Raw genomic sequence first — 23,132 nt, 5'->3', positions numbered from 1 at the left:
GGGTAACTTTACAGCATTAACAATTGCCAAACCTCTTGTTCCAATTTTTCACCTCTCACCCCCCCACCCCCTCCCCCAGATGGCAGGATGACCAGTAGATGTTAAATATATTAAAATATAAATTAGATACACAATAAGTATACATGACCAAACCGTTATTTTGCTGTACAAAAAGAATCAGACTCTGAAATATTATACAATTAGCTTGTGAAGGAAATCAAAAATGCAGGTGGGCATAAATATAGGGATTGGGAATTCAATGTAATGGTTTTTAGTCATCTCCCAGAGTTCTTTCCCTGGGCGTAGCTGGTTCAGTTCATTACTGCTCCATTAGAAATGATTTGGTTGATCTCGTTGCTGAGGATGGCCTGATCCATCAGAACTGGTCATCATCTAGTATTGTTGTTGAAGTATATAATGATCTCCTGGTCCTGCTCATTTCACTCAGCATCAGTTCGTGTAAGTCTCTCCAGGCCTTTCTGAAATCATCCTGTTGGTCATTTCTTACAGAACAATAATATTCCATAATATTCATATGCCACAATTTATTCAGCCATTCTCCAACTGATGGACATCCATTCAGTTTCCAGTTTCTAGCCACTACAAAAAGGGCTGCCACAAACATTCGTGCATATACAGGTCCCTTTCCCTTCTTTATGATCTCTTTGGGATATAAGCCCAGTAATAACACTGCTGGATCAAAGGGTATGCACAGTTTGATAACTTTTTGAGCATAGTTCCAAACTACTCTCTAGAATGGTTGGATTCGTTCACAACTCCACCAACAATGCATCAATGTCCCCATTTTCCCGCATCCCCTCCAACAATCATCATTATTTTTTCCTGTCATCTTAGCCAATCTGACAGGTGTGTAGTGGTATCTTAGAGTTGTCTTAATTTGCATTTCTCTGATTAATAATGACTTGGAGCATCTTTTCATATGACTAGGAATAGTTTCAATTTCTTCATCTGAGAATTATCTGTTCATATCCTTTGACCATTTTTCAATTTCTCCCATGTATTAAAAATAAACTTCCTACAAAAAAATTCTTACATAACATCCAATATCTCCACTAACACAATGACCACCTTCATTTAGATTCTCGTTGCTTCTCATCTACATATTAATGTAGCCTCCTAATAGGCCTCCTGGATTAATACCTCTCTACTCCAATCCATATTCTCTCTCATCATCAGAATTATTTTCCTTACAGGCACTACCCTATTCAGTAAACTCCAGTAATTATTGCCTCAAGGATAAAACATAAAATCTATTTGACATTTGTCCCAAACTGGTCCCAAACTATATTTCTAGTGTTATTATACTTTACTGTCTCCCACACTTTTAAGGTACAAATTGACATTTTCTCTACTCATACACAGCGATTCATCTTCCATCTCCATGTTTTTGCACTGGCCACCAGCATGCCTGGTATGTTCTCATTCTTCATTTGAACTTTAAAGAACCTTAAGTTTCAAGCATCTACCTGAAACCTTTTCTGCAGTACCCCACTATTAATGGCCTCTCTTCCTACTTACCTGACATTGTCTTCAATTACACTTCAGTTTGTTGAAAGCAGGTGTTTTTGTTTGGCTTTCTTTGTATCCCTAGAATTTAGTATACTGTCTGGCACATGGCAGTGTTTATTGACTAACAATCTTGTATTTATTCTGTATATATGTATGTATGAATGTACCTCTTGTCTCTTCTGATCAAATGTAAGCTCTTGAAGAAAAAGGATTTTTTGATTATATGTAATAAGGGCTTCCCCCTACATGTAGCATGAGAATATCACCATGTAGCTCAAAAGAAAGTATAATATATATTTCTTTAGAGTCTTTTTTTTCCCTCAATGATTCTCTAAAAGAGACTTTAACTCCTCCCAGGAAGGGAAACAGGAGGTTGACATGAAAATTTGGCCAATTTGCTTTCCTAAGAAAGGGGGGTTGCAAGCTATATTTTATCTGCTCCCTTAAATATTATTAGTCTAAAGAATGGGTCTTTTCTGGTTCAAGCTAAACTTCTAAACACTATTAACTAATGGAGGAAGGAACACCCAAGTTTTATACCCAAAGCTTGACATCCTTCCCACCAAATATTAGTTTCATAATGAACACATGTACTTGGCAAGTAGCAAAGAAAATCATTTTTCAAGTTAATTCAACTTACTCAAGTTAATTAATTGAAATACTTGAATAATTTATTCAAGTTAACAGAAATCAGAGAAAATAAAAATTGGAGTATGTATACCAGAAAATAAAAAGAAAAGTTTTCTCATTTGGAGAAAGATGACTTACTTAGTTAACCAAAAAGAAAGAGGGCCAGATCTTACTCCAACAGGAAAATTCAAGTTAATAGCAAAACAGAAATAAGAGAAAATTAAAATTGGAGAATATATACCAGAAAATACAGAGAAAAGGTTTTCTCATTTGGAGCAAGAGGATCCAGTTTAACCAAAAGGAGAGAGGGCTATCCCAACAGGAAAATTCCCTGAAGTCTGTAGCGTTTACAAGTTTTAGTTCCTCTCATGTCGACTTCTTCCCAGAGTCTTATTCTTCCTTCAGCAACCTGAAGTGAAATTGATTTTGCCCACCATTTTCCCCCCAACTTATAAGCCAGAGGTACCCAAAGAGTCTGCAGAACCTAGAGGGAGGCCCTAAAAGACTCCTGGAAGCTGTCTCCTCTCTCCTCACCAACTCTGTCCCATTCTTACACAGGTATGGGGTGGTGATCTCCCCCAGTGAAAAGACAGCCCCTGACAAATACTGTTTTTTTCCTGGGGGGAGGCAGAGAGAGGAGTTTGGAAGCATCTCGGGAGCCAGATCTAGTCCAGCCCATACTATCTATAAAGGACCCTCTCAACAATATACCTGACAAGTTATCTCCCAGGCTTTCCTTGAAAATTTCCATTTATGGGGAACATATTAACTCCTAAGTTGGGAGTTATGGGGGCTGCTGGATTCTGAAAATGTTTTCCTTAGATTAAACTTCAATTTGCCAGTTTGCAATTTTTATACATTGCTTTTAATTTTACCCTGGGACCAATAATAACAAAGCTCATTCCTCTTTCCTATAACAGCACTTATGCACTTGAGACTGCTTTTACACCCCTTCTTCCCAAATCTTCTCTTCTCCAGGCTGTTTCCTGTTACTACAACCAGTCCTTAGATAAGATGAACTACAGGCTCTTCACCAGCCTGGTTTTTTCTTCTGGACACTCCCCAGCTTGCCAATGCCCTCCGTGCAATTGAACAGAACTTTGCAGATGTGGTCTGATCAGAACTATGAGTAGAGAACTATTGATGAAGTAGCAGGTTGTGGGAGAGTGGTTTGGATGAAAAAATTCGCAAAAGGCATTAGTATAGTCAGGGGCTCTTTATGGTCAAGAAAAGGCTCATGGGAAAAATCAAAATGACTTAGCAGTGGGCTGTGAGTGAAGCAGTTATTTAAAAGTCAGAGGGAAGAGGGTGAGGGAAAGAAGGGCAAGATCTGAAGAATTATGGAAAAGTTAGGGAAGGAGGGATTGAGAACACTGCACTTTATGTCTACACTGGCAACTGCATGATGGGGCAGGAAGATGTAGGGCACGGTAATACAGGATGAGATTGCTTTGCTCATAAAGGTTGTTTGTAGGTGAGAATGTGTCCAGTGCCCTTGCTTAATTAAGGGAAGAGGGTCCTTTATCTGATCAGGTGATTTGAGCATGCCTTGGTCTCACTGGCAAGACAATCCTTGGAATTTGGCTTCCCTTTGTGTATGATGGGGTGGACTATGGAAGCAGAAAGGACTCAGTTAAAGTTCACATCATTCCTGAAAAAGGAGACAGGATGGACTGGTTAAAGTTTACATCACCACCAACTCCTTATTCCTGCAAGCTGTGATTCTCCTAACCCAGCCTGAGAGCATATTACAGTAGCTCTCTTGGCTGTCACATCACACTTTAGTCTCATCGTTCACACTTTCCCAACCCTGTCAACTCTAAACACACTGGCTCTTCTTAAGAAGTCCAGCATCAGCTTTCCCTCCTGTCCATGTGTGGAACACACCCTTACACATGGCCCCTCTAGTCAAAGGAATACCAATTTTGATCATTATACTTCTCAAGGTATCTTGAAGCTTGGGGGCTAGATTTTTTTCTCCTTCCCTCTTTATTCTTTAAAAACAAAAACTGGGACAATTAACTCTATCTCTCTGAAAAAATAAATGAAGCTTTATTGAGATTTAAATAGAATTTAATAAGTCAAATTAAACCCAGACCACTCTGGCTCTCACTGATTGGCCATTAATAGGTCTCAGCTCAAGCCTCATTTGCTCTTTATTTGGATTTTGATGGCTCAGAGTGAGCTACTGTAAATAGCAATTTTTTATGTTCCAGCCAGCAAACCTGAATGTTTCCCCCTCCCTGACTGATTCTTTTGTGAACCCAAAGTGGACAGTCTTTTATCTATTGTTTTATCTATTTATTAACTACGGAATAGGTGCTGCCTCAGACAAACTGAGACCTGGGGAAAACCTTAGCTTAAAAAGGCCAAGGTCTCCCCACTATGTCTGAGCCATCATTAGTCTTCCTGATGTATCATCTTGCCACTGGAATCCAGTGACTGGAAGAGAGAGAGGACTGATGACTTTGCGCAGCTCTGCCACACTTAAATCCAATGAAGACATTACTCTCCTGATGTCATTGGTCCCTCTTCATGAATGAATTAAAAAAAAAAAAATGGCAACCCAGCATCACCTATTACCAAATCTGGCTTTCAACTTACACTTGGGGCATTTAAAAGTTTCTGAATTTTGGAAAGTTTTTTTTTTAAACAAGAATTCAATGGGGAGGGGCAGCTTGTTGGTGTAGTGGGATAGAGCACCACCCCTTAAGTCAGGAGGACCCGAATTCAAATCTGACCTCAGACACTTAACACCATGGCCCTCTGTAAATCATTTAACTCTAATTTCCTCAGCAAAAAATAAATGAATGAGTAAATAAATAGAATTCATTTTTTTTTGCAAAAATAACCTTTTATTTTAAATCTTTAAAAGTTTTTAAAAACCCATTAACCTATTAAACAAAACCCCCCTAAATGAATGAATAAGCCCTTAACCATTAGGGCTGTCCAAAAATGGAATGGGGTGCTTTGTGAGATAGTGAGTTCCTTGTCACCAAAAATACAAAAAAAACTGAATGGCCACTTGAGATGGATATCATGTAAACAATTACTTCTTCAGATAGGGTTTATACTTTTTTATTATAGCTTTTTATATACAAAATTTATGCATGGGTAATTTTTCAACTGACTCTTGGCAAAAACTTCTGTTTCAACTTTTCCCCTCCTTCCCTCCACCCCCTCTCCTAGATGGCAGGTAGTTAGGGTTTACACTTTTACGATTCCAAGACTGATTCTGTTGAAAATGATGTGGCACATGATGAAGCTTCATTGTACACTGTCCCCATCTGTTATAGTGGTACCTGTCCTACTGTGCTTCATTCACACGCCTTCCCTTCAATCCCAGATGACTTTAATTTGCTGGTTGGCGTTCAGTCCCAAATCTCTTTATTGAGAGAACTGTAACAGTTTTGAGATGCAGCTGTTGGCTTCCATCTCACTGCTGACAACTCACTAGCCCAATTTCCATATCAAAGTCTATTTTGTCAGGGGAACTAGAAGCTTCAGGGCAGGAGGAAATTTTCTCTTTTCATGTCCCCAGCTAGAATTCAGCCCAGGTCAGTGGTGAAGGAGAGTAGTTCCCACCTGGGATGCTCTTGGTGACCACATGAATCAGTGGATCGAGCTGAGGGGCGGGCAGGTGTTGGAGTCGAAGAAAAAATCCACAATTAGCTTCGTTCCTGGCAGATGACTGCAAAGCAAATGCAAACAGGGGCTCCAGAGGCATAAGTCCAAATAATGCCCCAAAGATAGGATACAGCATATGCCTTGAAGGGTCTGCACTCTGCCCACATCAACTAGGCTTTACTCCTTTTATAGCTTTTATTCCTGCTGAAGATTGTCAATAATACCCAGACCACCTGGATGCTCGAACATTCAGTTTTGTCAATTCTGCTCTGCCAAGTCCAGGTGTGCACTCCCATAGCAGCAAGATGAGGCTGTTTTGTGCTTAACTCAGACCAAAATGGCCATTTCTTACGGCTTCAATATCCAGACTGCCTCAGAATTTCAGGTTAGCAGGGGGCCTGTTCTACCTCCGAGTAAAGAGAAGAGAGCACTGGAATGCATATGTTCATTGGCACATCTATATACCAGACATAGAAAACTCCCTGCCATGATCTTCAAAAGCTGAAAATGAGATGGTAAAAGGTTTTTCATATATATACATATACATGTATGTACATGAAAAATATTGCTGTTAACTGATTAAACATTCTGCAAAATATAATTTAAAAGCTTTTTATATTTCTTTTTGAACACTCATCTCTACCAATGGCTAATAAATCCACTAAGTGAATGAATATCTTCTCACCTCCCCCCAAAAAAGTTATCTGGAAGATAAATTTGAACAATTGAAGTAAAAGTGCCTTTAATTATCTCTCCTATTTGTCCTATCGTTCTTTATTAACAATTTTAAGATAGGTAAAATATAATGCTATAGTCTAGGCCATCTTTCCCCTCCCCATCTTTCAAGTTCTAAGTTCGGATTCATTGACAAAAAAAAAGGGGGGGCAACCCCAAGAAACTGTCTTAGACATATTACTTATTTTTGTTATATAACTGGCATTTTCATAGCAGTTTTATACACAAAGTTCACACAGGAACTCAAAATAGCATTCAAAGATTAAGTTAAATTTCAAATTTTTGTAGACTGGTATCACTTCACCTGTTCTCCATGGAGAACTTAGGGCCCAGGAAAACCTTTCCCAATTATCTGATGCTCCTTTTTTTTTTTTTTTTTTTTTTTTTGTTTTGTTTTGTTTTGTTTTGCTACAGGAGAAACCACCTAATACAGTGCTGCTTTTACTTTGCTATTTTTCCTCTTATCATTCACTTTAGGTACTTACCTGCTCTGGTGATACAGAAACAGGACTTCAAAGGGTGATGAGCAGCTGGAAGGGAGGGAGGGGTTGACACTGACTCAACCAGGAATAGCTTATTAATAAAGGGTGAATATCAGGGACTGCTAGAAACACTGTTTGGTGAACCATAGGGATAATAGGATAATCCTTCTCCAACCTGCCATGAGTTATCAGTATAAATGGATTGAAATTTTCTCAGCCAGAGAGAATATTCTGGAGAATAAGGGCCAGAGTAAGTTATGAGCTCATACATTTCTTTGTTATTTGAAAAACAAAAAAAACTATGATCATAAGATACCTAGGTTTCTGTATGAAAGTCTCTAGTCAGAGTCTATAATTTATTTATACACATACACAAAATCTTATGTATATTATATATAAAATTTCATATATTATATAATCTTATATATTATAGATATAAAATATTATTTTGATATTTAATCTCACAGACTAAATCTTAAAAGTATTATAGATAATGTAATAGATTTTATTTTGCTATTTAATATCATCTCCTGGACTGTGAACAATGCTGACATGAAGCTGTGCACCAAGCTGCAAAATGTGCACCATGCTGCAAAATACAAATAGCTAGGTGGTGTAGAGCATCAAGTGCTCAGCTTGGAATCAGAAAGACCCAGTTCAAACCTGCCTCAAACACTCAGAATTAGCTGGGTGACCCTGAGCGGGTCATTTAATTTCTACCTTCCAATAACAGCTAACATTTATATAGCACTTATGTAAAGCTAAGTACTTTACAATTATCATCACATTTGATCCTCACATTATCATTGTCCCTATTTTAAAACACAGTACCTGGCTCAGAGTTGTATAAATGTTAGCTGTTGTTCTAAAAGCTAATAGTTAGAATTTATTTTTAAAGTTTGCCAAACACATCTCATCTCAGTTGAGCCTCACCACAAACCTGTAAGGTTTGTGCTATTATTACCTTCATTTTACAGATGAGAAAACGGGAAATAAGAGTGTCTGGGTCACACAATTAATTCATAAGGAAGATTTGAACATAGATAGGTCTTCTTAACTCCCAGCCCTGTACTCTTCTCATTGGGTCGCCTAGCTGCTATTTGCAAGCTTCGGTGCTCTTTAATGGCTGATTGGAATATGACAGCCTAATACAAAGTGCCCGTTCCTTGACACTTCTCAAAAATAACTTAACCGTGCGCCAGGCTGATGATGACTCAGGCAGAGCAGCATCTGGTGGCCAATTCAGATACTGCAGTCAGCTAAACTCCGGGTTGGAAAATTAAGACACCCATCACCTCCCTTTGGGGGCAAAGAGCACTGAGACCAAGCCAAACAAGTGTCATGTTTTATTTTTTATTCAAGGGTCCTCCTGAACAATACAATACCAAAATTAACATTTTTCTATACATTAGACTTCAGGGCTTTAAGAAGGTCACAGTAAGATCTATAAAAGGGAAAAAAACCAAAAAGTACAAGACAGCTAATTCAATCAAAAGTAACAAAAACTCTTGTTAAATTAAGAATATAAATGCCTTTTGAAAACAAAATCAAATAGTTACTAAGAAATCTCATAATTACTTGAATTAAATTAATATAATTTAAGATTTTTTAAAAATCAGGTTTTTACAATCTTCAAGTTAAAATGTTGAGTTTTCTTCAAGCATTACTATTGTACATTCAGAAGTTTTATACTTCATTTTTTATCCTCTATCCATGCATACTTTTCTATTCCTTTCAACAGTAACTTGATATCACCTTGATTTCATTTGAATATGAGGTAATAATTTGGTTGGCATTGAGAAAAAATATTTCCAATCATTTGAGTTCCACATATTTGAGTAAACTTTTTTTTTTAATAATCCAGACATCAAAGACAGTATCTCTTCAATTTATGTCCCCAGATGTGCTTTTAACCCAAATAATACAAATGCTTTCAGCTGTAGCTGATAAAGGCATAACCTTGAAATAAAAAATTTCGACATCACGATAATTACAGCCATATTCAACATCATTTTAACGAGACCTGTACCATAAAGAAAAGCTTATTTGAAAATGTTTTTATATTGACATAGCAGGATTTTTCAAAATGTACATTGTGGTCATAAAAGGGCAAGTTAAATTCTTAATCTACTTTATAGTAGTTCTTAAGAACAAATTACTTAAAAACTACATGTAGGTATTTTTATATAGTTGATAGTATTCCAGTGAAATGTGTTTTTATTATTCTTTCATATTCCCTATTGGGGCAGCTAGGTGACCCAATAGATGGATCACTGAAATCAAGAAAACCCGAGTTTAAATCTGGCACTTACTAGCTGTGTGACCCTGGGCCTGACACTTAGTCCTGTTTACATCAGTTCCCTATCTATAAAATGAACTGGAAAAGAAAGTGGCAAAACACTGCAGTATCTTTTACCAAGAAAACCCCAAATGGGGTCACAAATAGACTGAAACTTAACTCTTCCCTCAACTGTCCTCTCAAAGGGATGATTTACCTGAGATTATAATTTCTTCTTCTTCTGTTTTACTCAGTGTATATCTAAGACTTAGCCTTAACTCTGTATATTCACAAGAACTTATCCAATTGGGACTTCTTGGAAATAATAGCATCAGAAGATGCTATTGTAACTGTTACTGTATCATTTTCATGTATCTTTTTTCTCTGAATCTTCTTAAAAGCTAGCAAGTTACACTCATACTTTAGATCAAATATCTCCCTTAATCTTTTAGAAATCTACATAGCCTTTATAGATCAATGTAACATCACTACTGTGGATCTAATAGCTAAAAAGATGGGGAGGAAGGGGGAAAGAGAAGTGGGTTTCCTAAAAGATAAATTCCTACTAGAATCTTGTGCTGGTATACAAAGTAAATTTTAAAGGAAAAATTGTTAGGGTCAGTTAGAACTTCTTTATTTAATTAAAGTAGATAAGGAAAATGATGTCCAGAGGAAAGAAGGTTCTTTCCCAAGGTCACACAGACTTAATGATAGAACTAAAATTAGAAATCATATCTCCTATAGAGTCCAATGGTCTATCTTAGTATGGCAAATATCACCAATCTTCACAAAGTGGCCATAGGGTTTAACTCGACATGGAGGGATGGATGTCTTTTCAAATCATTTAGAGTAGAGAAGTGATTTTAAATTTCAAATGTTGCCAACCTCCTAAAAGAATTATCTGAAGCCAGTAAAAATAAGAACATGTACTCCCAGTCAGACTTTGTGAGTCCCGATTAGAATCTAGCTTTTTAAGTTCCACATTCAGTCTTCTTTCCACATAGTATGCTGCTTTTGCCTCAGGGTACTATCCCCTCCCCACCTTCCCCCAACTACACAGACAAGCTACAAACTACATTTAGGGAGTCCAGAGAAGTCACTGTCACATTTTCAACCATAATAATATATATTTTTTATTAATATACTTCTAATGTGTTCATATCCTACCTGTTCAATTTTATTTAACAAGTCATAGACACTCAAATACCACTGTTTTTCCTTAAAGGCTGTTTTAGGCCCAGATCCATTGAGGAAATAAGTTATAACACTGCTGTCAATCTGAGTTAAAAAAAAAGAAATCAAACAAATCCATATTGTTTGTCTTTTCAAAATTTATCCTTTCAACCCTCAGTGTTCCTTTTCTGTTCTTTACCATTAATGTGCATGAAAAGCATCAAAGTAGGAAAAAAAGTGATTTCATGTTGGTGGCTTACTGATGTACATAAACCCCTTTGAACCAAGTACTTAGTGCATCCAAAAAAAAAAAAAAATCAAAAAAAGGAAGAAATAGCATAATCAACACTTTAAACAAGTTATTTCAGAGATAAAAAAATCATCATTGGGGAACCATCTTAGCTAAAATATCCCTGTTGTTTTTATGGCTAAACCAATTTTGCAATCAATGACTTTTAAAGCAACTGCATTTCTTTTAATGTGTTTTTTTTTCTTTTTAATGTGGTTAATCTAGGGGTCTTCCTAGATCTGAAGATTGGTAATCTTGAGAAGTTGATGACTTGCATAGCTGAAGTGGCCTGTGCTAAGACTGTCCACACATAACCATAAAAAATTTATATAATCAATTAAATATTATCAATGGAATGGAATTTGGAGACTTATCTACTCCAACCTCCTATTTTAAAGATATGGAAATCAAGGCTCACCCTGTTCAACATCTAAGAGTCAGGGCCAGATATAAGTTACATAGCATAGCAAAATTCATTACCACCTTGAGATAGAATTATGATTTTTGTGAAGTATCAAACCACTTGTTCAATATTGAAATAATACTTTACAATGGGAAAATAGGCCTGAGTTAAGTCTTTGGTTTTGTAATTTCCATAATACTGTGTTAGCAATACATCAACACTAAACAATTGTTGGCCATATGCAAGAATTATAAAGGATTTTAAGTATATTATATTTTATCGATGTTGAATAGTAAAGACTATACATTGGAGTAGAATAAATGGATAAAGCTGGAGAAATGAATGAGCCAAACCCAATTTATGAGTTTTTCTTTTCAAATATTATAGGCACCAAATCAAACTGTGAAAAGTTATCACCTCTCTTACTTTCATACTTAAGTTTGATGTCCTGTGGATTCAATATTCTTGTCAATGTGCCAACAGAAAAAATTTCCTATTGATTTTAGTAAAAAAAAAAAAAAAAATCTCAAGGTGACTTCTTCATATTAACTTATTTCTACCTACTATCTTGGTGGTTCAAGAAATTTGCAAATGAACAAGGTAGCACCTGAATCTGTCCCCATATGGTGGACCTAAATTTGGGGAAAATTTTGATTATAAAGCATTCCCATTTCTGACTAGAGAAAGTCTTATAAAACCTAGAAACAAGGACAGGAGTGGCACCAAACTACTTCAGTATTTGCATTTTCCATGATACTTAAGTATTTCATCAAACAGGCTAAAATGTCACTCTTGCCCAAACCAAAGAACTTCTAGAATACATGCAGGTCATCACATTCTTGAGGTATATAATGTAGTGCTGCCAGGAAATTGCTATAAGAAACTTCGAAGAGAAAAAAAAACCTTCAAATATAGTTTAATGTTTCAAAGTCTTCTGTATGCCTTGCTCTGGTAGCCAACTAAAGTGCTTATGTTTTTGGAAGTCCAATGGATCCTGGATTCACTTCCTACTGGCTCCTTTTTCCCCTAGTGACCTCAATGCAGGGACATTTCATTCACATTAAGAGGTAGAAAACACAGAAGTGTATGTTTTAACCCTCAGTGTTTGAGAACTAAAGAAATCCACTAAAATTGTGAAAAACGTGTTTAAACTCTAAGCCCATTTGGCTTTGTTTGAAAATTTCTATCAAACAGATATGTTTTGCTTTTATGGAAGAATTGATTTAATTCAATATATTTATAGTCACAAGAAATTATTGAAATATCAATGATTGACTTCATAAACCAAAAAAGCAACATTCTCTTAAATATCTCGGTTAACACAGATCTGGACTGCTTATGATAAAGAAATGAAAGGTAATTCCCAGGAATTGGAAGGGGAAGGGAAAGGAGAAAAGAAAATATCTCTAGTGGGCAGGGCATTGATTGAGGTTTGAAAAGATGAGCTATGCAACTGCCTTATCTATTTTATTTTTAGTTTAACTATAATACCCTTAAGGAATTAAGGAAAATGAAAATAATCTCTAATCACGTGTGCCACAAGTGCAAAAGGGAGGGAGTGGTGCTGAAAGGGAAATAGATATAGAGAAATAAATTTGTTGAACAGTTAACTCAAGATTTAAGAAGTAAGGTGTAATTCTTATGCCCTTGTTCAATCTGGACACGTTTTTTCAGTACACTTTACTTTCCTATTTACAAAAAGAAAATTGTAAAAAATTTGGTCAAACTCACAGAAATGGGTGGAATCAGTTTTCCCTTTCATTTCATGCAGTCTAAAGATTGTCACTTGGTACTGCCAAAGCAGGGGGTTACCATACTGCTTTCATCTCATTTTTATGCCCTTTTTTTGCCTCCAGAGTAATTGATGCTAGGAATTCTGCAAGGAATTTTGATAGGGATGGGGGTGAAGCAGTCAGCAAAGGGTTTAAGAAAGTAGAGTTATGAAGTGCAGGTGTCAAATGTCAAATGCTGAACAGTCAGACTTATTCTTCCATTTTCCATTTTCAGCCCCAAAAGGCAATGTGGTAGGATGTGTGGTAGGAAAATAAAAGTTCTGTGAGAACAAGTTATTGAACTTTAGCAAATATAGCCACCTGGGAAAAACAAACAAACCCAACACGTGACAAATTTATACCTAACTGATATATTTAGAGTAAGTTCCATGATTCTCTTTTCCTGTAGGGAAAAAGGAGCCAATTTCTGCTCTAATAAAATTTGTTTTTTAAAAAAGAGATAAGGAGGAGACAACAAAATTATCTTGCCTAAGGTATCCTTTGTCAATGCTTCCCCTGTTGGAAATCTTTATTTCACTGTCCCTTGTTTCCCCCATCAGTGTGGCTAAGCTAGTTCACTGAAAAAGCCGAGAATGAATAAGCATATCTATATTTTTCTTTAGTTGTCATCAACCTGTTTTGCTTGACATTGTCAAGTATTGAATGGGCAGTCTGTGTGGTCTCTAGTATGTGAATGGTATAATGATCTTTAAGTCCTGTGTAGGAAAAAAAAAAAATTCCCTTGTATAAGAGTAAATAGGAAAACTGAAATTCCGGGGAAATAAAAGAGATAGAACATTATTTGAAAGTATAAGATTATTCCCTTTCCCATTCTGTGGTTGGATTAGAAAACAAGAGCATTCACATCCTGATACAGCAAGGAGATGAACCTGGAAGACAATTTCCTTGCCTCGTAAAATTGCTGTGTTTGTAAATCTGCTTATGCAGGAAGAAAAAGATCTAAAATAAGCTATCCATGAGGGAAAAAGTGAAAAAATAAGGTTCCCTTCAGAATCCAGGTTGTGAGGAGTTAAGTAATAATAAAGTTGGATAAGCAAACATACACCAATCTAGTACTAAACATTTACTTGTTTTGTTCGTTTTCTGTTTTCCAAATAATGTGCCCATACACATGTATAAGCATGCACACACATACAAATGCAGACAGTAATGACTTCTCTGTCCCTTGCCAACACACAATTATGATACGCATTATGCCTTTTCTACTGTATTTCTTTGACCAATTATTTTGTTTTTTCCAACAGGAAAAGTTACAAATATTGCCTCTGATTTGCCAAGAGCATGTTTACTTGGTCAAAACATGTGGGCTTGACAGTTCAGAAGAAATATCTAAGACATCATAAGCGTTCTCTGTACCATTTGCCCATTCAGTATGTGGACCCCAAAATGTCTTTTGCCTGTAGTAAAAATATTCTAAGCTCCCACTTCCTAATACAAATTCAGTAAAATGTGGAGTTCAGTTGCATCAATAATCTAGTAGAGTTTTGAACTATGAAAGGAATATGACAAGAGAAATGATCGAATAGCACCAGAGCAGGGCATGTCTAATAAATACCGGGAAATCCATGCAGTATTAAATCAATACCAACTTTGAAGGACATAGGAAGTAATATTACAATACCAATGACCTATCGCTGATTTAAAATCATGATTGTCCATCAAACATTCAGAACCTCCTTCCCCAATCTCTAACCTCATTAAGAACCAGCAAGAACTTGGAATATCAAATTTGTTTTATATTATTATTGCTCTGGGGTGGATGACAGCTGTAGAAGAGTGAGAAGCCGAGTTGCTAACTCTCCAGTAAAGTTGTTTAACCTGTCAATACATTTTTGTCTTTTTAGCACAAAAATGGAGGGAACAGACTCTTACCTCCTAAGTTTGATAATGAAACTATTTATATACATTCTGGCCCCTGACTTCACAGTGCAAAGAATGAGAGAGACAGAAGAAGAAGAAAATAAAGAGAAAGTCCTAACCACCACACACTTTTGTTATAGCAATACGCTTCCACTTAAGACTCTTGATTCCACTTTTTAGAGAATGAAAATTATTCATTATCTACTCATATTGTGGCCCTAATTCTATACGTAACAATTCTATGAAGGCTTGTAAATCTTTTTTATGAAAATTTTGTTTGACTGGTTTTAATAAGTGAATAAATCCACATGTAAAAGAGAAATGATCTTACTAGGAATCTCTCTAACAATCCAGGTTGGATTTGGCTTTTTTCTTTTTAATCACATATAAAATGGCTGGGGTAAGAAGTCCATATTTTGAGAAACACTTATCTAAAATAACTTATAGATAGACCTTTCCCCTGACAATGCTGACTGGCAAAGATAACATCTGTATGGTGAAGTTCTAATATCGCATTCAAGATGGATGTGATTCAATTAAATTTCAATTTCAAAAACATTTATTGTCTCTAGTGTGTCCAGGGTACTGTGTTAGGCACTTTAATTGCATTGTCTTTGAGTAAGGGACAAATAGGGCAGAGGACAATTATTTTAGAAATAGTGTCTTCGATGCTATTCTACAGGATCAGAGTGTTGCCAATAGTGTGTGCATTAAAATATTCCAGTATTTCCATGGTCCATTACCCCTTCTTATTGGCTTTGAGACATGAATAGTGCTACGCATTCTTCCACAGGGTACAGGCCATGTCAAAGGGAGTTGTTTTCCTGACTTTTTAAAGTGACTGTTTCCCTGACTTTTTAAAGTGATGAAACCTAGTTCAAAAGAATACCAAGGACCCCAAAGAAGAGAATGTTTGGGGTGCAAGAGAAACCAGCACAAGCCATCCCATCCACCTTCCCTTGGAGGATGGGGGAGAAGTTACAGGTGGTTCTGTTTTCTACCAGGTAGAGTAACCTAGTACCTGAATCACTGCCTAGCTCCCGAATTAGCAGCATCAATTAACAATTCTCCACTGCGTGACAATTTCTGTGAAAAAGGAGCAGATAGGCAATAGAGGAACCTTAGAGCCCTGAGTTAGACATAGCAGCAAAAGAAACGTCACCTTTTCACCCAACAGGCCTGGGCGCCTGAGGCGAGCCCCCCCAACCCTTGTGTTCATCGCCCTCCGTGCCTCCTCGGCATGACCCCAGGAACACTCGGCGCCGCGGGGCCACTGCCTGTGCAGAACGAGCCTGCCGATCCCAGACGAGAATTCCACCTGGCTTCAAGTCCTGTTCCTCCAGGGAGAGACTCGCCTCTCTTTTGGAACGCCCTCAGTCGTCTTCTTCTTTTCCGCCTGCTCTGCTTTTCTCCTCTCCTCCTTGGCTTCCTTGTATCGCCACTTGGGGATCTGCAAATGGGTGTTATCTTTTACTCCACTCTTCTTCTTCACTCTTTCTGGCTGAAACGTGGGAGTGGGGGCCTTGTTGATGCGGACTTTGGGAATGACAAAGCCCGGCCTCACGCTGCTCCTCCTCAACAAATGCAGGGGTAAGAGGCTGGCCTTCCGAGGGGCCACCGACCCCCCCCGGGGGGCTGTAGAGGGAGAGGGCTGGAGACTCCCTCTCCTGTCTGTCTTTGGGGGTGCCTCCTCAACTGGGGAGTTCTGAGAAAGCTTCTCAGGGGTGCTACCCCTCTCATGACTATGGACCTCGCCGATGTTCTGGTGCTGGAGGATCTCCTGCACCGCAAGGCGCCTCTTCCCGATGCAGGGAGGGCTCTCGGGGCACACAGTCTTGCAGGCGATTGCCACGGCTGGGCTGTGGAGACTCGTGGTCATTCGAACCATGTGGTCGAGGACCCCACCATCTTCAGGGCCTTGAACATAGCGGGAAGACAAGATTGACCGAAAGCACTCATTAAGTCTCTGTAAACAGCTCTTGGGTTCAGCTGGTTTGACAAGAACATCCTTTCCTATGGGCCAGTCTAGCTTGTACTGTTCACTGAACTGCTGAGGACAGGGCCTGTCCAATAATCTCTGGATGACGCAGACAGCCTCAAACCTTCCTGTGTAAGATGCCCATTCCTGTGCAGTCATCCTTTTGCTGGGATCAGTTGCATGGACATCTGCTCCTGAAAAACGAAACAAAAATAAGTATGGTTGTATTTCACAGGAACTCTTCCTCATTCCTTACTCAAAAAAATAAAATATAGACAAATGAAAATAAATTGAATTTAAAACGTACAATAACTCATTGTATACTTCAAGTGTATCATTTTGAGGCAGGATAGAGAATCTAATTTCCAACTATAGGCATCCTGTATTATTATCATAGTCACCAACAACTATGAACAGAAACCAAACTTACATTCTACTTGATGCTTTGTCTTTCTGAATTCTATTCTCACTAATCAGGAATATGGAGTGTATATTTGTGTATAAAAACTTTTTCTTGTTTTTCAAGGTCCCTTGAAATCTGCTTCAAGAAATGAAGAATAATTTTTAATTATGATATTAAATGATGGTAAGTTAAAAGATATTTCTAAAGTACCTGGAAACAGTTTTTGCCTAAATAAGTTATAATTTCCCTTGACATACGATTTTATTAGTTGGGAATCAACAGCTCTTACTAACAATTCAAATCATATGCATTTAACACATGCAAAGCACTATGCAAGCCTTAAAAAATTCTATATACATGCTATCTATAATGACAATAATAATAGCTAATAGTTGTGTAATGCTTTAAGATTGCAAAGTACTTTACAAATATTTTATTCTCATGACAACTCTGAGAGGTAGGTGCTATCATTATTCCCATTTGATAGTATGAGGAAACAGAGGCAAAGAAAAAGTGATTTTTGCCAAGGATCACACAACTGGTAAATATCTGAAACCAGATTCAAATTTGTCTTTCTAACTCCAGGTCCAGTATTCCTGTACATATTTTTGTTTTCATTTGTATCTATTGCACTCACTAAACAAACTGTAAAATTAAAATTTTAATAACAATTCACTATAAATTATTAATAATTCATTATTAACAAAATGAAATATACTAATTAAAATATAAATAAAATTCACCATTAATAAATAATAAAATGATAATAAAAACAGCACCTGATCTGCAATTTATATGTTACCTATATAACTTAATCTCTTGTTAACAGCACTGTAAGTTTCAGTGCATAGGGTCACCCACCTAGCATGTGTCTGAGGTAACATTTGAATTGAAATTTTCCAAGTTCCAAGTCCAGCATTCTATTCACTGTGTTACCTTGTCACCTATGTTTAATACTGTCAGCCTCTGCTTAGAAATGTATAGTTTACAAAACTGATAAGAGTTGTCCAGATCACGTTTAAAAATTTGCTACTTCCTTTCCCAGGCCTCTAAATTCCAGAAACCAGATTAAAATCTAATTGGGAAAATTTTAACAATAAATAAAAAGTAAATTTATGTTTTTCTAAGTCAATATGCTTATATAGGGACCCATTTCTATTGGGTTTGTCATAACTGGTCTAGGGTACTAGGTTAGACAGCCTTCCCAAGATCCCACAGACAGGATGATAGGTTAGAAAGGAAATTTGGAAACTGATTCTCAATCAATTATACTATCTATCTACCTTTAAGCAATCCAAAGGAACAAATATTTTTTGTATTGTCAACCTCAAAACAAGGCCAACTGTACAAATGGTTATAAAAATTATTTGAGACTTCCACTTGTAATAATATAATATCTCTAGCAATGGGATGATTTAGGGCAGCAATCTGCATAATCACGTATCGACATTTTTGTCCTCCTTCTCTGTTCTTTTCTTAGCCTAAGTTAGCCTAGCTAATCTGTACTACCTTTCAGTATAACTTCATTTTCAGACAAATTAAAGAGCTATGTGGGGAGTAGTTGCAATTATTTAGAACTGAAAATTAGGAAGTAACATTAGCTGAAGTACAATTTATAAATTGACTAAAAAGGAAACAGGGCACTAAAAATGTCATTACAAAAAATAAATGGCACATTAAAACTGAATTAATTGCATGTCACTTAAAAGAGAACAAACTGCAAAATTAAAATCTTAATGAACAATTCATTGTTTGAAAGAGACATTTTTTAAAATGCTAATGGAACACAAAAAGAACAGCTGTCAAAAGTTTAAGAATCTTTTTCCCTGTGGAGAAAAATATGCCCTCCTTTTTGCCCTCCGTGTATGATCTTGAGATGTACAAAAGATTCAAAAGATCAGAAGACATTTCCATTATGAGACATTAAACAGTCCTAGATTTTCTGTGAGATGTATCATAAATCAGGGTGAACTCTAATTCAAAAGACACTATCAAAATGAATATAAATACTATAGATATAGCAATTAAATAATGAAGTAGAGTGGACGGATGTTAATTATTTCTTAATTCATGCCATTCAATGAAGATCTCAGACTTGTCATATTAATCATTTTATAAGAGGACCATTGTTATCTTTTACTTCCTCTTCTATACATTGCGGAATCCAGAATCCAGCTCCCTACCACCCTGAGATCATGTAAACAACACCACTGTCCTAGTGCACAGCTATTTACTGTAGATAATTGAGCCCCAGTTCACCCCCACTGAATACATATGCCTACAGAGGACTCATGATTACTGGCAAGAAGAGGGGAAGAGCCTGTTGCTCTTTCCTCTAACTAGCTTCTCTTGATAGTCTTGATAGAAGCTTAGCTAGACTGTTAGCAAGGTGATTCTTTAGGGATAGGAAGGATTTGGAACAACTGGTGCTAAAATGAAAAACAAAACAAAACAAAAATACAAACAAAAAACCCAGCTCACAACTCACGTTGACAGTAGAAGTACCACATTTTGCATATGAGGAAATAAGAGGCTCAGAGAACTTAATTGCTTTGTCAAAGGTGTCACACTTTACAAGTAGGTAAGTAAGGTTTTCTAGCTCCAGTTACTACTATTTCTCCCCACCACATCCCCAAAGACTTTGAATTTTGTGATTCTGTGATTGAGGAGAGAACTTAGATCTTATCTAGCACATCTAGATAAGATTATTTAGATCTAGATTATTTTCTACGAGAGAAAACTGAGGCCCAAAGAAATAAAGTGATTTACCCCCAAAACACACAGTAAATGATTGAGGCAGGTCTTATGACTATGAATTTATTTATACTCAGCCAGCCACGAATACAATACTCTCAGTTAAGTGAAGGGTGTGTGAATGTATACTAATTCTTTGGATACATATTTTACTTTTCCTCCTTTCAAAGATGCTCTAGATATATATTTTAATCTGATTTCACCTACATAAAAATATTGGGGAAGAGGGGAAAATGAAAGAAAAAAGTTTGTTCATTGGTTCCTTCCTTCCTAGTGAATTCTTACTAAATAAATTATAATGTAATGAAAAATGGGGACCACACCAAAACAGCCTCCTATTCAAGTCAATCACAAAGAGATTCCATTTGCCTTTGATTCCAACAGGACTGAAATCTTTCCTTAGAAAGCACATACATTATTTCCTAATTTATATCTCCATTAGCTATGAAAGAGTGTAAATGCTGGCTTGAAGCTTAAATCTTAAAAAAAAAAAAAAAAAAAAAAGATTTTAGCAACTGGTCCCATCACTTCCTGGCAAAAGAGGGAGAAGAAATGAGAGCAGTATTATCAGTGATTTTATATTTTGGGCTCAGAAACTCACTGCAGAAAGCAAATGCAGCTATGAAATTAAGACACTTGCAAGGAAAGCTAGATGGCTCAGTGGACAGAGCTTTGATCCTGAAGTCAAAATGCTGAAGTTAGAGCTTGAATATACTGGCCACATAATGAGAAGATGAAACTCTTCTGGAAAAGTCTCAGATGTTTGGAAAGATTGAATGCAAAATGAAAAGGAGACAGCAAAAAAAAAAAAAAAAAGTCATAAAAGCAATTAAACATGAACTTGAACAGCTTCAGGAGATAGTGCAGGACAGAAGAAGATATAATACAATAGATGCCACAATGGTAGACCATGATCCCAGAGTTGGATATAGCTAAAAAACTGAATTATAGACTTATACTTCAGTTTTTGTATTTATATACCCAGTGGCTGACCCCCCAAAAAAAGGGGGAAAAAAAGATGTTTTATTAAACATGCACTGAACTTTTGAATTCTTTCCAGAATGCTGTTTAGTACCTTTTAGGTCTTTAATAAATGTTGACTGTCTTTGTGGTTTAGTGGAAAGAGAAATGGTTTTGGAGACAGAGGGCTTGAGCGCTATGAGATCTTGAGCAATTCACTTAATTTCCCATGGCATCAGTTTGCTCATCTATAAAATGAGGGCATTCAACGAGATGACTCTTGACTTACCAGCTTGAGACAAGCCATTTATTTCTATCTTAGAGACTCCATTTTCTTATTTTAGAAAATAACATAAGAGCCTGATAATTGTAAAGGTCCATTCTGACGCTAATATTTTATGAGCTCCTTGAAAGTATTACTGGATGAATTTTTTAAACACCAAGTAATATGTTAGCAAAAGTGCTGGCATCTAAGCAACTGCCCTTCAAGAATATTAGTGTTAACATGTAAAAGGACTTGTCTTGCAATAAATAGCTTAAGGCTGAATGAATACTAAAACAACATCCCTGTTCACGGTCTAACCACAGGCCTCACCACTGTACTCCAGTTCCTCCTGTGGCTTTCAATGGAAGCAATCCAGTATGGTCCCGAGTAAGAGGAGATCTGGAGAAAATATCTACATTTTTACTCACTAAAATATTCAATACTGTTCTGTTTTCCAATATGAAAGCAACACTGTATCTTTAAATACAAAGGAAATATGAAAACAGAAAGAAATCTGGATTTTTATCTGAGAGTCTAATTTGGCTTTATGAAAACAAGTAGTTTGAAGTTACCTGAGGGCAAGATAATGTAAGAGTGGCTAGACCCTGTTCATCATCATTACAACTCACTCATCATTACACTTACTCTCATGATCAAGTTTATTAAGTAGGAAGAAAATGAATATTCAAAGACATTTTTCCTTTGCTTTCCCCAAATGTCACAACAGTTCCACCTTATTCAATGTATGCCATACAGGTTTGAAACTGAGCCCTGAAGCTTATTCTTAAAAAGGAAAAAACAAGTATCACCACTGAGTTATGTTTTTATGAAGATAAAATCATGTTCTGAATACAGTTCCTTGGGGCAGCTTACTTAAAACTGACCTGTCACTTTGGGAATATTAATATTCTATCAAATTAATAATTGAGATTTTGAGATTATAATCAGTACAGCTGGCATTGCTGATGTGTTTTGTCCTTAGTAGCCAAAGTAACAGAGTTCCAATAAATCAGAATTTCAGAACCTTGGAGAGAGAGAAACCTTTATTGAACTATAATTTTTTATTATTTTATTATTAAATTCCAGGGTTTCTGAAATTTCTAATATCTCTTTGTTCTACTTGATCAGAGCAGATAAAAGAAGTTATTAATGTGTAACATGTTATATACTCTATGAAGATGTTAGCAGTTTGGGAGGGAGGGCAATCTAATAAACAAGATATCATTGGTTTTAAAAGGGGGAGAAGGGAGAGAGGGAGAACACTTCCTTTTGAATACAATGAAATCCAGGTTAGAAAAAAATTCAGCTCACAAAGGAAGGCAGCAATGTTTCAGTTGGAGGGCAAAATGTATTTCCACATTAATTTTCAATATAGAGGTGCTCCTGCATCTCACAATGATCCTATTTTCTTGGTCAAATAACTTCTAGAAGGCAATTCTAATTGAATTAACACCTAAATTCCTAAATTCTAACACTTAAGTTTTAAGCCATAAGGAATAAAATGTTATTAACAAACAATAAGTACAAAAATCCAGGACTGGACTTCATAATTAATTTCCTCTTCTTAAGACTTACGTCTGACAGAAAGCATAGAGTCATCCTTGAAGCTATGAAAATCTGGACTTCTTATAACACATACTATCTGTGTGATATCTGGAAGATACTTAACTCTAAGCTAGACTAGTAAGAAGAAAAGGGAATAGGCATCTATAGGATGCCTTCTATGTACCAGTGACTGCTGAGCATTTTTAAAAATTATTTCATTTGAGATAGTAAGATAAATAGGAAGTTTCCTCATGTAAAAATCCCCTACCCTAGAAAAATTACAGGTCTAGTTCTTATTCTTATTTAATATTTATTAAAGATAAAGTGGGAGAAAAAACCCTCAGACTAAAGTAGATAAAGTTCCCTATAACAGGTATACTTTTTTGGTTGTTTAGATAATACAAAACAAGATGGGAGATTAATACAG

The 23,132-nt window shown here is 36.4% G+C and overlaps 1 protein-coding gene across 1 annotated transcript in view; it reads right to left on the bottom strand.

Annotated features, from left to right (window-relative positions):
- Positions 1–8,343: 8,343 nt before the first annotated feature.
- Positions 8,344–23,132, bottom strand: part of ANKRD33B (ankyrin repeat domain 33B) — a 99,695-nt gene continuing 84,906 nt past the window's right edge. Inside the window, exon 4 of the mRNA XM_003759624.3 lies at positions 8,344–16,972. Within this exon, the coding sequence (XP_003759672.1) occupies positions 16,125–16,972 (848 nt within the window). The 3' untranslated portion in view covers positions 8,344–16,124. The remainder of the gene's footprint in view (positions 16,973–23,132) is intronic.

This window comes from Sarcophilus harrisii, chromosome 1 (genome assembly GCF_902635505.1).
Source record: "Sarcophilus harrisii chromosome 1, mSarHar1.11, whole genome shotgun sequence".
Lineage (NCBI taxonomy): Eukaryota > Metazoa > Chordata > Mammalia > Dasyuromorphia > Dasyuridae > Sarcophilus > Sarcophilus harrisii.
This window is presented reverse-complemented; position numbering and strand designations above follow the sequence as displayed.